This window comes from Carassius auratus, chromosome 2 (assembly GCF_003368295.1).
Source record: "Carassius auratus strain Wakin chromosome 2, ASM336829v1, whole genome shotgun sequence".
NCBI lineage: Eukaryota > Metazoa > Chordata > Actinopteri > Cypriniformes > Cyprinidae > Carassius > Carassius auratus.
This window is the reverse complement of record NC_039244.1, coordinates 5,388,297-5,405,448: the sequence shown is the minus strand read 5'-3', so window position 1 is coordinate 5,405,448 and position 17,152 is coordinate 5,388,297. Positions and strand designations below refer to the sequence as shown.

Below are 17,152 nucleotides of genomic sequence, written 5' to 3'. Positions count from 1 at the left end.
TGGCAGCAGCAGCAGCACTTCCTGGTTGTGTCGGTGGGCGGTTCCAGCCAGCGTGATTGGCGCTTGAGTTCAGTGCTCTGCGCAGTGCTGCTGTTTCTCGCAGGCTCTCAGCTCACACACACACAGTGGCGCAACCAGCAGCCACACGCGCAGCCTAAGCGCTCTGCCTCTCTATCTGTCTCTCTCTCTCTTTCTCCTCCTCTCTGAGAATGGTCCACCCGGTGCCTGAGGCTCTGCTGTCGCAGCCTGCCGCCCGTGTCTGATCTCTAACACACATACACGCTCTCAATACTAATCATGATGTGAGAGGTAAGAACTGCTTTTCTGTACCGTCTCGCTCTCCTGTCTGTCTGTCTGTCTGTTTGTCTTTTGCAGCTCTTCAAGCCATGGCTTGAAGCATTGCACCACTTATGTATGCTTACTGTGTGTGGGATTGGGGGTTGTTCAGTGTGTGTGGCCTGTTTTTGACTTTATGGGGTGCCTTTGTGGTGAACTGCAGTTTGTTATGTCTAGGCGATCGCAAACAACACAGCACGCCGGGGGAATCTCAGCTGCATTTGGAAAAGTTACGTGGTTGCGTGTGCATTTGGCAGGAAACTCCCCCACCCCTGCGCGAACGGCTACTTGTTTAGACAGTGGCAACCGTGTGATTGGTTAACTGTTGAACCTGAGAGCACTTCTCCTTTTTTAAACCCCCCTCTCGGGTCTCACTTCCCTTCTGTTTGTTTTATGCGCGTACTAGCGTGTGCAGGTTTTTTCTTTTTCTCTTTTTTTTTCCTCTTACGACAGAGCTGCGCTCTCCACTCCCCCCACATGTAAATTACGTGTGACATGTTTTAACTGCTGTTTCCTAATATGGCTCGTGCTAGATTTCAGAGCGGTAGGACCCAGTCAGGCACCCTGGGACTGCACAGGGGCGTGTGTGTGAGAGCGTAACTGTCTGCGAGAGGGAAAAGAGAGGGGAGAGAGATGTTGACGCAGGTTTTCACTTCTGTCTGAGTGCGTCACTCTTCTGTGCAGTCATGTAAGTAAACGCTGAACACACTCACACTGCAGAGAGAAACATATGGATTCGAGCTCTCGCATGTCTGCTCGTCGGCTGCTCGCGGTGGCTTTCCTGCATTGAAACGGAAACATGTAAGGAAAGATTGCTTGAGGACAGGTTATGCTGACTTTTATTGCACTTATATGGGTTATTGTTTCACTGTGCTGCAGAGTATTTAGAACGGTGGGAAATTAGAAAGCGTGAAACGAATGTCGTCGTTGAGAAGTCAATACTAAGTGCTGACTGGTGGCGTATGATTAAAGCAATTGTTTCGGTTGTTTGAAGAGACCATTTTTTGTTGGGGGGGGGGAGAAAAATAAACAAGTGTTCCGTCAGGGTGGTCTGGCGCCAAGTCTTTGGGTTTGGTCGACAGCATCCTGTAGTCGAGAAAGTGAAAGTGTTGCGAAAATGCGCACATGGAAGCACACTTCACTGTATTTTGCATTTGATTTTGTTAAGACTAGCTCGGCTAGACAAGCTAAAATTGCTGAATTTAACCAATAGAGACGAAGACAATGAATCATCATGGATTTTAAAGTTGATGCTAAAAAAATTGGTTTAATTCCATATGCTAACTTTTAAACAATGGTTGATATGATTAATGTGTTGCACCAGCATAAGGTATTATATTAGCATCTCACATCTCCTGGCGAACACGTCTTATCCTCGATTTTTCTTGCTTTTTGTCTAAGTAACATTCTTGCATTTCTTCCTTCTTTACATGCTTGAGTTTTATCTGGGATATTTTTTCCATGCGAACAATGCCTGTTGTATTTAATTCCACTAATGAAATGTGTCTGATGGCAGCCGCGTGTTGGACGTGTCAACATGTTTGTTCGTTTTGTGCATCTAGAGGGCGTCGTAGAAAAAAAATATTTCTTGTTTCGATAAATTCCTAACCCTCATCAAACTGCATTACTGTATTGCTAACTATTATCATTTGAATTGGTAATAACATACTAAATAGCATACTGAATCATTAACCTTTGATCTCTCCTATTCACATAGCTTTGTAGAACATTTAGAGCCGTGCACTACTGGGTGAGAAGTTACTGAGTTACTGGGTAGAAGGGCATTTGCTTGAAGCTTTGTGCTGTGTAACCATGGTGATGATGCTATTTTCAACCCTTTCCAACATGGCAATCATCACCTACACACATCTGAGTCAAACGATGGAAGGCTGTGGTTTAGATAATCATCTTCGCTGCCCGCACACCTTTCTGATCTCCACCCAGATTCAGGCCAATTTCTTCATGCATTAATGCTGGAAAAAGATGCTAATTTGGGTTCAGCTGAATTGGGGCAATTGTAATCAGCATTTTAGAGCATCCACACGGTGCCTGATTACAGATCAGAAGAATTTTGGTTCTGAATTGCATAGTGACATTCTAAAATTCATTCTTTTTCTTCGACTGTCTGATAAGTTCCGAAAAATTCTCAAGGTATGCCCTATAATGAAAATCCTATTTACTCCCCCTCATGTCATTCCAAACTTGTACAAGTTTCTTTCTTTTGTTTAGCCCAAAAGATGCTTTGAAGAATGTAGTTTACCAAATAGTTACGGTAGCCCTGGACTTCCATAGCATTGAAAGAAATACTATGGAACGCAATGGATACCGTCAGCTTGGTTACCTCTGTTCTTCAAAATGTTCTTATAAGGTTGTAGTTGTGTTATTTTGAGAATTTTTCTGAAATAAACTGACAGGTTTGTTCTTGAAAGTTTAATGCTATGGTTTGATCTTCGACATTACGGTGATGTGCATCACATAACTTTAATTTTTGAGTGTATAAGGTTCTTATAAGGTTCTTGGGTTGCTATATGGTTCTTTGGAGATTTGAAGAATTTCTTTATGTTGAGGTCAGTGGCTTGTTTTCTGGATTCTTTCATGCAACTAAAGCTTTAAATACACTGATCACTACATATTATAACTACTAACTAATGACGTAAAGTTCTTTTTGGAACTTACTTAGGTTCTATGACATCATACTGTTAAAATCGTATTGGTTAGTGTTGTATTTCCTTATCCTTCTATTTATAAAGTTGTTGGTGCGGCTCATTAATGACACTTTTACAGCCTTAAAAGGAAACGTTTTCCCATATGCTTAGGATGTAGCTAGTTTGTTTATTACAGATGTTATTTAAAATCTGCTTTTTTAATATTAATACACTGCGTTTTAAAGCTTTATGCAGGGAGAGTTTGTTTTCTGTTTCCTAGACACAGACTAAACTCAGACTGATTTTAACATTTCATTGTAATTCCTGCATGTAAAAAGCTGTTTGTTAATATTGCACGGCTGTCCAATTACAAACAGAGCCACAGAAGATCAAATGTTCAATCAAGCATTTCTCTGTGGCAGGAGCATATTAGACATCAGTACAGATGTAAATAAAGCCATGAGCCAAAGTGCAAAAAGAATGAAACGCTTAATATCTCATTCATGTGAATCATTGAAATAGTTTCCATTTCTGAAAAGAGAACATAACATCCAGTTCTCCTCCCAGTGGCAAAAATGTTTGACTTTTTAATGGGCTTTGATTGGCACGCTTCCAGATCATTCTCTCTCTCCCTCACTATCATTCTTATTTTTCTCTCCTTGTTTGACCTTGCAGCAACTTCTAAGAATTGTTATTCCACTGCAAAGGATTGTGGGAGATATACAGTGTTATAATAGCCAAATCATTTACTGGAAAAATAGGGACCAAAGAAACAGCATCATGTTCAAGTGAAGACGAGGATCTTAGAGTAGAATCCAAGTCTGAGCATGAATTTCCTTTAATTGTCATGGTGATTATTCCACTTCTCAGTTAACACAGATAACGCAGGCATGAGCCTGTTTAATGCGAGATCAGAATCATGCTGCATGGCCACTTTATACAGAGCAATCACTTTCTTTTCATTTCACAAAATTTTGAGTGTCCATCGTTCCCAGGATCCAGTTTGCCTCAACACTGAAAGTCTTATTGGATTAAAATATGTCATTCCATAAACAGAGCTCTGTGTGTGTGTTTGTGTGTGTGTGTGTGTGTGCTTGTGTGTGTGTGTGTGTGTGTGTGTGTTTTGTGGACGTTTGTTTCTTTTAAAGCTCTTTGAGTGAACATAGGAGTTTGATTTTGTTTTATAGTGTACTTGACCAAGGTAGCATAGTGCTCTTACAAAAATTTACCATGATAACAATATTTCTGCTAATGAACCAAGGTTGTTTTTATTTATTTATTTATAATATATTATATATTATTAAACATTTATATTTCATTTAATGTATTATTTGTTTTACATGTATTATGTATTTATTTATGTTTTATTCTAAACTATTTAAATTATTGTAATAAATTGCTATAAATAGTTATTATAAACTATTTAATTATAACTATATATTTAACTTTATTATTTGTTTTGATTTATTTATAATACATTAAATATTAAATATATAATAAATAAAAATAATACTAATATAAATATAGTTCGGTTTCATTTATTATTTGTTTTAACATTATATTATATTATATTATATTATATTATATTATATTATATTATATTATATTATATTATATTATATTATATTATATTATATTATTAAACATTTTATGTGTTTGTTTTTACTACTAAAGAATGCTGATAAAATTTTTAAGATTTGTAAAATTTTCTGTTAGTGGTGCTCACACATGCAGAACTTGTTGCACCAATGTCAGGGTGTTGCTTTGCGGTTTCTAAAGACTTGAGACTGGTTTTTAGCAGTTTGTTGTGGATGGTTACGAGGGCTCTGATTGGTTGATAGGTGGTTACTGGCCCAAGTCAAAAGAGGCCACTCTCAAGTCTCAGTGATAATCTGGTCTCTAAATAAGAATCATTGCATAAGAAACTTTGAAAAACTTTGTCATTTCTGTCAGTTTCTATTCTTTCTTTTTTTTATGAAACTGGTGGCTAATACCAAGCTAGCATAGTTCTATTAACAATAACTGGAGTAACTATGTCATCTAACTTACGGTGATTTGTTTTTGTAAAGGTGTTGTTTCTGACCCTCTCTCGGACTGGGCTTCTGCTCTGTGGCTGGGAGCATTGCTACATCTCTTCCTATGACTGGCTCACCGCGAGTCGCGCAACACTTTAGAGAAACAGGAAATGACCTCACCATTCACTTTCCACCTTCTCAGTCTCTGTTAAATGATATGTCACCGCTCTTAGCTGTAGCTGTGATGTGCTATTTGGGTCGGTTTTCCTCAACCTGCACTCAACTTCAGATTGTGAAGGGCTGCTTTGTGTGTATTTGTTTGTATAAGAAAGAACCCAGTGTGTGTGTGTGTGTGTGTGTGTGTGTGTCCATCAGTGAGGTGTGTGTTAGTCCAGGAATGTGTGTGACAATGTTTTATTTGCTCGGACTGACAGAATTCTGCAGACTTCAGTGCATTTCTGCCATTTTTAGGGGTGTGAAGGATTTATGCAGCTGGAGAGAGTCTAATAAGAGAGTGAGGGAGAAACAGAGCGAGGGCGAGTGACAGAGAGATAGTGTGGTAAAGTGGAGGATGGGCTGCGTTCCAATTCTACCTTTGCTGTCTTTCCTAAATAGTATTCAAGATTAGCACAATTTCAGAGAATTGTGGATTTTCTATATGTATAGCATATTTGTATAATCTATCACATCCGTTAAAATGTGCGGAAATCAGTATAATATGCATTGAATATTGCAGTGCACCCAACTTTATACATTTTTAGATGAAACTGGATCAAAAATATAAACTAAGTTTATTTATAAGTTATCATCTGATAACTGAACAATGCTTGCTGAAGTAAACAAAGGTCATGTGATAGTCTTATGATGAGGACTTCATGTGATGATAATGTAGCATGATATAGTTTGAAATGCTTATTGTTGCATAATGCAACATATTTTGAAAGAAATTATAAGGATTATACACTTAGTATTTGGGTGATTTTTTTTAGTTAAGGGAATCTTTCTTTTTTTTCTGTCCTGTAAGATGATTTAGCTTTGGTCATTTTTGACCTAATTTTTTTATATTTTGAAATTGTAAAAATCTGAGCTTCATTAGAATTAGATAATACTTGGTGACTTTTGTCACATTAGCAATATGATATGTTAAAGGGTAAAAAAAACAAAACACAAACAGACTCCCAAATCTTCTAAATGCTTCTAATTGAGTTCGGTTCAGTTAAAGATGCATAACTTAGTGAAATGATTTAATCACAGACTCACTTGATGAAAATGTTTGCTGAAGAGCCCTTTTCATTTTCTCTGTTGCAGGTGGGTACTGAGTATCGTGCCCTCTCTTGCGTCTGCCGCTGCTTGAACCTGCTTATAGTACCAGCCTCAGCTTTTCTGCCCGCTTGCTGCCCACATCAGTGAAAGGACTGCTCGCACAACCCCACAATCTCTGTGACCCCGAACGACCCCTCCACAAACACACAGAGCTGAAGTGGGCACTATTGAAACAGCCAATCAGATTCAAGGATTTTTTGCTTTGGGATCCATTACTGCAGTACACTTTTTACCTAGCAGCAACATTTTTTGTCCATTTTGCTTTGGCCTGGTGTGCAACCACAAGGAAAGAGAAGCTTAATGATCTAAGGAGAGAAACATTCTGAAAAGGACAAACACAAGCACACCCAAAGCACTTTGGGATTTTAAGGAATTGAAGTTTGCTTGCCGCTAAAGCGTGTTGAGATGGCGATGAATATGGCTCACATGCGGGACACGAAATGGCTGACTCTGGAGGTGTGTCGGGAGTTTCAGCGGGGAACGTGCGCTCGCTCCGATGTTGAGTGCAAGTTCGCGCATCCTGCCAAGAGCTGCCAGGTGGAGAACGGGAGAGTCATCGCGTGCTTTGACTCACTGAAGGTAAGAAACACATCGGACTCAAGCTTTACTGGCAGGTATTTTAGGTATATAGATAGATTTAGTTCTGGTTGAAATCATAACTGAAAGATCACATTAATGTATTGATTATTATTCATTTTACTTGTATAAAAATTTATTTATTTAATTAATTTGATTTATTTATTTACTTTTTTTATTTATTTTTTTACTTTAAAATTTTGTATAACCATAGCAGAGAAAAGATAGGAAAAGATGATGAGAGGCCGGACTGGAACATTTTGCAAGCTGGTCTAGAACTATCATCAGCCACATTAGTATCCCCATAGTTGGTCAGATGATTGTTTATCATTTTATTTTTATTATGTATTTTTTTTAAATTCTGTTCTTTTTTATGTTTATTTTTATTTATATTTTACTTGTGTTTTTTATATTTTATTATCACTTTATTTTTATTTGTAGTATTTTTTTTTGTATTTTTGACAATTTTTACATTAATTGTTATACATATATATAGATATATATGAAAGAGTTAATGTGCAAAAACAGATAAACTACATTTTTAACACTTTTCAAAAAAGGTGTTTTTTTCATTGTGCATTTAAATTAATCTAAATCAAACTGCAGTTGAGTTATTTCATTTGGGTGTGGGTGTGTGTGTGTATATATATATAACATTTTATTTCTAACCTTTTATTGATTTATTTTTAACATTTTAATATTTTTTATATTTTGCTTTATTTTTATTATTTTATTTAATTTTTGATGGTTTTGACACATTAAAAGTACAGGAAAGGCAGAGCAGGAGGAGAAACAAAAACAAAAAAAAAGATGTTGCAAGCTAGACTAAAACTCTCATTGCCCACGTGAGCAGGCTTAAAGTGTCAAAGCACTTGGCCACAGCAAGTTTTGTTTTTAATTATTTCTTTCTTCATCCCTTTGATGCAAATATTCTGACTAATTCATTCATTAATGATAGATTTTTCCCAGGTTTTACAAGTTTACTCATTTTACTAGTCAAACAGCACTTTTATGAGCATGAAAATAAGCAAGATTAGTTTCCATATTATCTGGCTGGATAAATGGCCCAGTGTTTTACCTCAGAATGACACAGCTGAGGCTTTAGCTGTAAATTCCTTCTTCCTACTTACTTTGGAAGCTAACATGAGCGTTCCACACACTATATAAAAATGTAAATCAGCTGCACCATAAAGTGCAGGGACTTTTAAACGCCAATTTATTTTACAGGCTTACTAGTCTAGACCACTATACTTATGGGAAGAACCATCACCATGCCAACACATCTGCATTGCCGTCATGATTGTTATTGAAACTGTGATGATCATTGTCACAAAAAGAACAAGCCTCGACCTTTATATGACAGGAATCCTAAATGTTTTGAGTTACAAAACATTTCGACAAATGCTCAAATCCAGGTCTCTCACAGAAGAAGACTAAACATAAACTGATTATTCTGCACTTTGCCGTCTTATAATAACACACTGAATCTCTTATGTTTGGACAAGACTAGCTGAGGTCTCTGCTTTTTTCTGCAGTTTTGGTTCAGTTCCTCATTTGTTCGAGTCAAAGAGACTCATCGCAGCTAATGCACTCTGAAACCACCAGAACCCGAGCCTGGATGAATAAGAGGACATTAAGCTGATTTGGCATTCACGATAATGGGTTTCATTTAATGCTGATAATTATATGGCTATATTGTATTTTAAACCCTTTGACTATTCAGCACAAAGCCACTAGTAATAGTACAAATCCCAAAAATATGAGAATATATGTACAGAGAGAGAAGCTAATGCCCATGTTTCTGTCTTTCCCGTTTCCCTTCTGAATGGAGTATTTGCTCTCTTCAGATCCAAATCCTTTATGATGAACAGCCTGATAGAGCCAGTAGCTTCACAGAGATCTGATCCTCCTCCATGAGCCCCCTGCTTTTCCCTCTAATAACTCCAAAATCACATCCATCAGTGCAGACCATAAGATTGACCCAAAGACAGAAAGTCTGCCTAGCAGAAGCCACTCGGATGCGTATATTGGGACAATTATATAAATAATACTTTACTTTTTATATAAAAATTAGTGTTCCTGTAGCTCAATTGGTAGAGCATTGCGTTATCAAGGTTGTGGGTTCGATTCGCCGGGAACACAGGAAAGTAAAAATTGATAGCTTGAATGCACTGCAAGTCGCTTTGGATAAAAGCGTCTGCTAAATGCATAAATTTAATTTTTATTAAATTTAATAAAAATAGTATTAATATTTTCTATAAAAATAGAATATACTATAATATAATTATATTTTAGATAATATTATTATCTAAATTATAATTATTATTAATTATTTAAATAAAATGTATTTTAAATACATCTTTTTAATAAAATGTGTGCTTTGGCTCAAGAAAATGTAAGTAGTGGTGGTACTAGTGTATTGTGGATGCTAACAGGACATCCTGTGGTTGCTAAGGTATTCACAATGTTTTATAGCATTGCTATGATGTTGTTAGGGTGTACTGTGTGGTTGCTAGGGCATTGCAAATTTGCTAGTTGGTTGCTATAGGGTGTTGGCCCACCTCTAGTTCTCTACCGCTGCGACCAAAAATCAAATACTTCACCTTGTGATTTAATATGACTCGTGTCCATTCTTCATCTTTGATTTTTTTCACCCGTTTTATCATCCGCCAACACTTTTTTTTTTTAGCACACCTTTTCTTATTAATCCACATAATCTGACACATCATTCATGTCTATAGCGCAAATGAAGAGTCTTTTTTAAACCATCCTAACCAATAATAATAATAGTGATTTGTCTTAGCAAGCGTGTCTAAAAGGTTTTTCCACTATCGTTTATGCCTGATGCTTTGATAAATGAATTGTAGCCTGTTTCACATCTGTCCAGGATGAGTTTCTGTGAAGTTCTACCGATCCATTACTCTAGTTTATGTCATCCAATGTTTAGCTTAGTGTTGAGCTACTAAATTATTAATAAAAATAAATATATTTAATTATTAAAAAGACCGCATGTGCTGAATTATTAAAATGTTTAAATTTGCTGAAATATTAAAAACATGAGTTATGAGATTATTAGGTGTTAATTTGCATTGCCAGGACTTTGCAAACAACTCCAAGTACTGTAAAAGTGTGTGTGTGTGTGTGTGTGTGTGTGTGTGTGTGTGTGACCACTTCCTTCCAGAGCAGTAGGGAATGCCACTTTGTAATTTTCCATCTATTTTTACACGGAAGGAGAAAAGCAAATACACACACACATACACACACACACACACTTGCAGGGGGGTTCAAGCTAAATCTCAGGTCTGCTGGGAAAGCTTGGCAATGTTTCAGGTGTTCCCCTGCACAGACACTCACTCACTCACTCACTCACACATACTGTACACACACAGACATTTGTTTATATTGGACACATGCAGTAGTCGAGTCGAGACCCTTTAAAAAAATACACAGTATCTACAAAAAAATACTATAGGTTTCTTTGACATTACAATGAAAGTAATAACATTAATTTTTTTATGACATTGAATATTTTTTGTTTGTTTGTTTATTTATTTATTATTTTCATTATAATTTTCAAATGGGATTTAAATACCACAGGAAAATTAATAAGAGTGTAATACCAAACCATATTATATTATATTATAATTGATATTTTGTATGATACTTTGTATGATACTTTATGATAAGTTTGAGTAAAAAAAAACAAAAAAACATTCATACTGTGAAATATTATTACAATTTTAATTAAGTGCTTTCAATTGTAATGTATTTTAAAATATAGTTTCTTCCTGTCATGACAAATCAGAACATCTGCATAATATTTTTGTGGAAACCAAAAAATTTCAGGATCTTTTGATAGCATTTATTTAAACATTTAGAACTTTTGTAACATTATAAATAATAAATATCTTTACTGTCACTTTTACTCAGTTTTTAATGCTTCATGAATAAAAGTATTTTATTCTTTAAAAAAAAATACTTTATATTTGTGTGTGCGTGCTATATATATAATATATATATAAAATTGTTCTGATCCCAAACATTTGCAGTGTATTTACTTTCTTGGAATGTACGTATTATACAATATTATGTTATATTATAGTATTTAATTTATTCTATAAAATATCTACATTTTATATTTTTTCTGGAAATCTAATGGTTTATACATTGAATATACTAAACATTAATTTGTTGACCTTTTATTACCTAAACAATGCAATCTACAGGGCAAGTTAATTTATTACAATTAATAATATCTGTGACCCTGGAACACAAAACCAGTCTTAAGGCGCTGGGGTATACTTTTAGCAATAGTCAAAATAACAATTATATGGGTCAAAATTATAGATTTTTCTTTTATGCCAAAATCATTAGGACATTAAGTAAAGGTCATGTTCCATGAAGATATTTTGTAATTTTCCTTCCCTTAAATATATTACAAAACTTAATTTTGGATTAGTAATATGCATGGCTGAGAACTTCATTTGGACAACTTTAAAGGCGATTTTCTCAGTATTTAGATTTTTTTGCAGCCTCAGATTCCAGATTTTATAACAGATGTATCTCGGCCAAATATTGTCTGATCCTAATAAACAATACATCAATGGAAGCTCATCTGTTCATTTTTCAGGTGAAGACCCACAGTACTGTTTTCTAAAGGAGGAAGAGTAAAAAACAGATGAACTATGAACATGTGTTTTGCGTCAGACGAGTTGAGTCGTATGAGAAGATCTACTGTGAATTAAGGCCAGTTAGAGTCGTGAATCTAGCGCTGGCCTCGTGTTAGTGTGTGTTTTGGGAGAGAAAGAGAGGTAAAGAACTAAAGAAATTGTTTCAGTGCAGATGTGGACAGAAGAACATTGTCTAGTGTGTGTGTGTGTGTGTGTGTGTAACAGCTCTTTTGGCCATGTTGAATCGTGCTGGCTGGATGAAAAGCACACTGTGAGGCTGCTGACGCTGACTGCCATGGGCCAAAGTCCACACACACACACACACACACTGCTCAGCTTTATCTATCATCCCTCCATCTGACAGAATGATAGATCTGTTATCACTGGATGTATAAATATTTCCAGACTGGCAGAGAGAGAGAGCGAATGTGACAACAAATGAAGTAAATAAAACTGACAGAAAAGGAGTTTTAATATGAAGGAAAAAGAAATCTGTAAAAAAATAACTGCAAATATAACTTTCAAAGAGAAAAGAAAGAGAGAGAGACAGAGAGAGAGATAGAGAGAGAGAGAGAGAGAGAGAGGAACAGCTATGAATTTGGTGTTGTTTTACACTACTGCTCTTAGCAAAATGGAAGATCATAGAGTGGAAAAGTGGCTTTTGAGTGAAGCTGATGTGGGTGAGAGATGTTTGAGCCTGCTGGCCAGTTTCCTCATCTCTAATGAGAAACAGACCAGCCATATGGCTCCCAGAGCCAAGATGGCCACTGCACAGGTTTTGGCGGGAACAAAGAAACAGGAAGATCTATGTGTGGGTCACAATGCTTTTTTCATGTCAGAATAATCGTGTTTAATGTCATAATTACCACTGGGAGCTTTTTTAGACTTCTTTCAAAAACATATATATCTTACTGATCCTCAATCTTTTGAAAGGTAGTGTATGACACATTATGGAAGTTAAATCTGTTTCGTGTAGTGGTTTTATGTATGTCACTGCGTTATGAGGGCAGCTCACCGCTAAACGATTAGAGCAGATCGTGGATGGCCTTCTTTTAGATGATATAATTAGAACTGGTATCACATGACCAGCCGCCTAAAACACACTGGTGCAGACACACACATGCGCACACACATACTAATCCAGAAACAACACAAAGTAACTATGCTTTCAACAGTGTATTTACATATCATGCAAATTGACTGAATATAGTCAAATATGCTTTCCCTTCCCAGCAGCCCTCATGAGATCCGACAAGACAGAGGTGAAGTTGAGATCACCCAGTAGTAGGGCGGACCAGCACTCCCCTTTAACGCTTTTCTCTCCATTTTGGCTCGAATTAGTGGAATTATGCAATATACCAGAGGGATCTTTCCAGTTTAATGGCGCGGTTTGCTGGTAACAAACGCTCCTTTGACCTTATTCAGTCACACAAAGCAAATCTGAATGCTAAATTGGATGTTCAAAGCCGATGTAAAATAGATGAAATTTGTACATCTGCAACCTCACATCAATTAAATTCTGTTTTAGTTGTTTCCAATGTACTACATTTAGTCTAATGAACTGAACTACATTCATCAGTAAAACACTGATAATAATACATTTTTCTTGATCACCTAATCAGTGATTTCGAGTTTCTGTTTCTGACGTTGTTTTTTTTTTTTTTTTTTAAGGGTAAAGTGTGTGATTTTGTGCCACTAGCATCACAAACCTTGCTTTCAAAAAGGTTTCCTGAACATTTGGAATTGGTCAGAAAGACAGATAGTCCCGCCCCAACCTCATGTCATTGGTTGAGCTCAAAAAACGACACACTTTTACACCTAGCTTTAAATCTGAACTTATTTAGCTGTAAGGACCTTTCAGGGTTGCATTAGCATTCATCCATCAAGCTTGAACCTGCCCTGCCCTTTAATATTGATCCTCGTCCAAAGAAAAGACAAACAGATCAAGACATAGCATGAAGACATCAGAAGAATAACATTTCTAAGGCTAGATGCTCAGAAGAGATGTTATGTGCGATTTATTTTCAGTGGCGAGGTGTGGAAGCCAGAATCTCTTGCGAATGCTACTGTGTAGCTACAGTGATGTTGCTTGACATTAGCATGTGAATTCACGAAATCACAGACATTTTTTGACATTTAGCTGTTGTTAATTGCATTCTATGTGCTTTGTATTGTTATGTTTGACTTCACCAGCTGCAAAACTGTTGCCTGCAAATCCATTAGCAAAGGCATCTTACTGTTAATGGACTTAATTTTGACAGCAAATGATTTAATCTGGGTTTTCTTGACTAAATGGTAACTAATTTAGAGGGTTTTCCTGTGACGGTGGCAGCTGTAATTATATAGAAGAGACGCTTGGCTTAATGTTCCTGCCCTCTTTTCAAATCAACACAACGCCTATGATTATTTCAGTATACATTCATTATGTTCTCTCCCACAAGCTTGATACTCCTAGGAAAGAAAAATGACAAACAACGCCTCTTTAATATCTTCATTGTTTCTCCTACAATGGGCACTTTTTTTTCTGAATTAAAAGGTTGCCTGGCTTGAATAACAGTTAAATAAAATATTACCTGAAAAAAAAAAAAAAAAAAAAAATTAAATGAAAATCAGAAATGTTGAACTGATAACTAACAGAAATAAGTTTAATTTGAAATAACATAGAAATTAATAAGTTGACAAAAATGTTACAAATTTACTAGAACTTAAAGTAGTTACAATAAAACTGAAAATATACAAATAAAAGCCAATACAAAATATTAAAAATAACTATAACAGTATATAAATACAAAAATAACAATGGGTATCATTTATACACAAATGATCTGATATCTAAATGTTTTCACATTTTTCTACATTGTCAAATGCTAAATGTTTTTATTTTTCTCAAGTAACTTTAGGAAAAATTTGATACTGAAACATAAATAAGAAAAGGGAGGAACCTCTGATCAATAAAGTTTTCCTCTGGGTTTTCTTGCAGTTCAACATTCAGTAATAGATTATTGTTTTTTTCTTATTTTGGACCATTTAGTTAGCTCAGCTCAACTCAGTCAGCTTCTACACAAGTCATCATAGCGGCTGGGTCAATCTCATGTTGCACACACTCGAAGCCTTCAAAGCTCACGTCATCTCTGACCCCATATCAACTCAAGTGTGTGTGTGTGTGTGTGTGTGTGTGTGTGCTCACTCTTTCTGTATATGGCTATTTTTGACACGAAGCTTACATTCCAAAGTCTGAGACTCTGAGTGTCTTTTTAGCTGTGTGTGACTCACTTTATTTACATTCGTTAGGTAATGGCAAACACACAACTCTACACTAAACACCTATTAAAACCCAAAGCTAAACATTATCCTGCTACTGATCTCTAAAGTCAGTTTATTGTATGGCTAATGTTTAGCTCCATCTGTTAGATTATACTCCACCATTAAGTTAATGAGATATCTTTATAATCTCAGTTACTTCTATTTTTTAGGTTGAGATAGAGAAGAAAGAGTTCGAGAAGAGCTAGTATGCCTCAGACATGTTGGGCCAAGATACCAAAGTCTGAGATTTCAACATGAACTCAAACATTTCTTATCAGCTTAATACAAAATCGAATTATACGGACTGTGCTACGCTAAAAAGTTGTTTTTCGCTCTCATTTGTTTCTGTTTTTATTTCTCCAAAATAATTTTTAAGAGAAACATCATAGGAAAAAAAAATGATACCTAAAGTGATAGATAGATAGACAGATAGATAGATAGATAGATATAACTGTTTGTCTTTCTGTCTATAGTTGTATCTGTTATTCTACCATTCTATTTATCATGCTATCAGTCTGTAATTCAGATAGAGAAGTATTTGATATATATATATATATATATATATATATATATATATATATATATATATATATATAGACATTTAGTAAATGTGATTAACAAGCACTAGAGAATGGGACTGAACCAGTCTCACCATGTATGGAGACAGAGCAGTGAATGGCCTACAGCAGCCCAACCAGTGTTAGTGACACGCTCATGGAATGTACACTCACAGAAAACACAGACACACTGGGCATTCATTAGAGAATAAATGACTGTTTGAAAGCATAAACATGAGCGCAGTAAATCCACAGAGGACGTTTTCATTCCTGGATCACGCCATAGAAACAAACCAGCACTGGGATCTGACACACACATACTCACACCGAGCGTGAACCCAACCAGCAGACAGAGAGAGCTGTCCCAGTGTGTCCTACGAAATCATCAATTCCTGCTCCTTCCCTTTCTCTCACGCATCTTTTTCTGTTCTTTTTTTGTTTTATTTAAACATTCACACAAAAAATGTATTACAGCACTACCATATTTTTATGTGAGACACCAGTGAGTTACTTGTTGTGTGTGTTTTTTTTTTGGAAATTAAAAAAATAAAGTTTGCTCAAATGCAATGCGCTCTGGGAGTCATGTGCACTGGAGGACATGCATATAAGTTTTAAACCTGAATTGGCCCCTGAAAGAGTTAGATAGACTGCTTATCGGGAACAGCCTGACCCTGACCTACTTCAGTGTGTGTGCGTGTGTGTGTGGGTGTGTATGCACTGGTCGTCCAGCCCTGTGTGTCGCTGTGAAAGAGAGCGATTTCACTGCTGCGTGACTCAGCTTCTAGTGAACTCTGGGAGTGGACCCTGCACTTCCTGTAGAGCTGAGTCATCAAAGCTCTGTCTGACAGGAAATGCATCATCGACCTCGACGCATCGATCTTTAAGAGGGAGGGGTCACCAAACTGCATTATTCATTAGCGCATTAACCATAACACACGGACGGTACATGTGATACACCTCATTTCTAGAGATTCAAATTGTTCTTGATCACATTAACACACAGAATTATGTTTGTGTGCTTTTAATGCACATTTTGTGTGTCGCATTCTAGGTGAAATGAATATAGTTGCAGATATTTTTGAGGCTGTGTGTGTTTGAAAACACACACTGTGATGGTACAGATGTGACCAGCCCTCCACAGACTGTTTGCTCAAACCTCATGTCTGTCGTGGTCATGGTCTCCTAGCAACAGAGCCCTCCATCTAAGCCCAGCTCATTCTGATGTGTATTTATGAAAAAGGATTGAAAACACACTGAATGCAATTATCAAAGCTCTGGAATAATGATGAAAGACAGACGAAAGGAGTCCATTTTTTAAATGCTTGTGAATCTGATGATAGATGCCTATAACAGAGTATATAGTCACTGATTATACAGCTCTTGATTTTGATTGGTCAATCCCAGCATTCTGCAGTAATTGTTTTCGTATAATATCTGTTAAACATTATATTTGAGTGTTTTTTTGTTGCTGTTGCTAGTTTTATGTCTTTTATCACATGGCTGTATCAAATTATTTCAAATCAATATTTCATTTGTTTATTTGCTAAGAAGACACAGAATAATATATAGTCAGCTGGTCATTATCCCAAAATAAACCCCTTTGGGGTGAAACGGGATCTCTGTGGTAGTTTATTTTGTGGTAATGACCAGCAGATTGTACGTTGTCTCATAGGAGCTATGATTGAAATGCAATACTGTTTACTGCATACTTAGCAGTTTATACTACC

General features: G+C 36.2%; 1 protein-coding gene across 35 annotated transcripts in view; it reads left to right on the top strand.

Moving 5' to 3' along the window:
- Window positions 1-17,152, top strand: part of mbnl1 (muscleblind-like splicing regulator 1) — a 50,030-nt gene that overhangs the window by 10,917 nt on the left and 21,961 nt on the right. For 4 of the 35 annotated variants that reach the window (XM_026280549.1, XM_026280622.1, XM_026280613.1 and 1 more), the window contains exons 1-2: window positions 68-309; window positions 6,305-6,898. In XM_026280549.1, the coding sequence (XP_026136334.1) occupies window positions 6,725-6,898 (174 nt within the window). In that variant the 5' untranslated portion in view covers window positions 68-309; window positions 6,305-6,724. Of the gene's footprint in view, window positions 1-63; window positions 310-781; window positions 1,138-6,304; window positions 6,899-17,152 lie in introns of those variants that run through there. The other 31 variants (XM_026280440.1, XM_026280420.1, XM_026280470.1 and 28 more) reach the window with 23 other exon arrangements.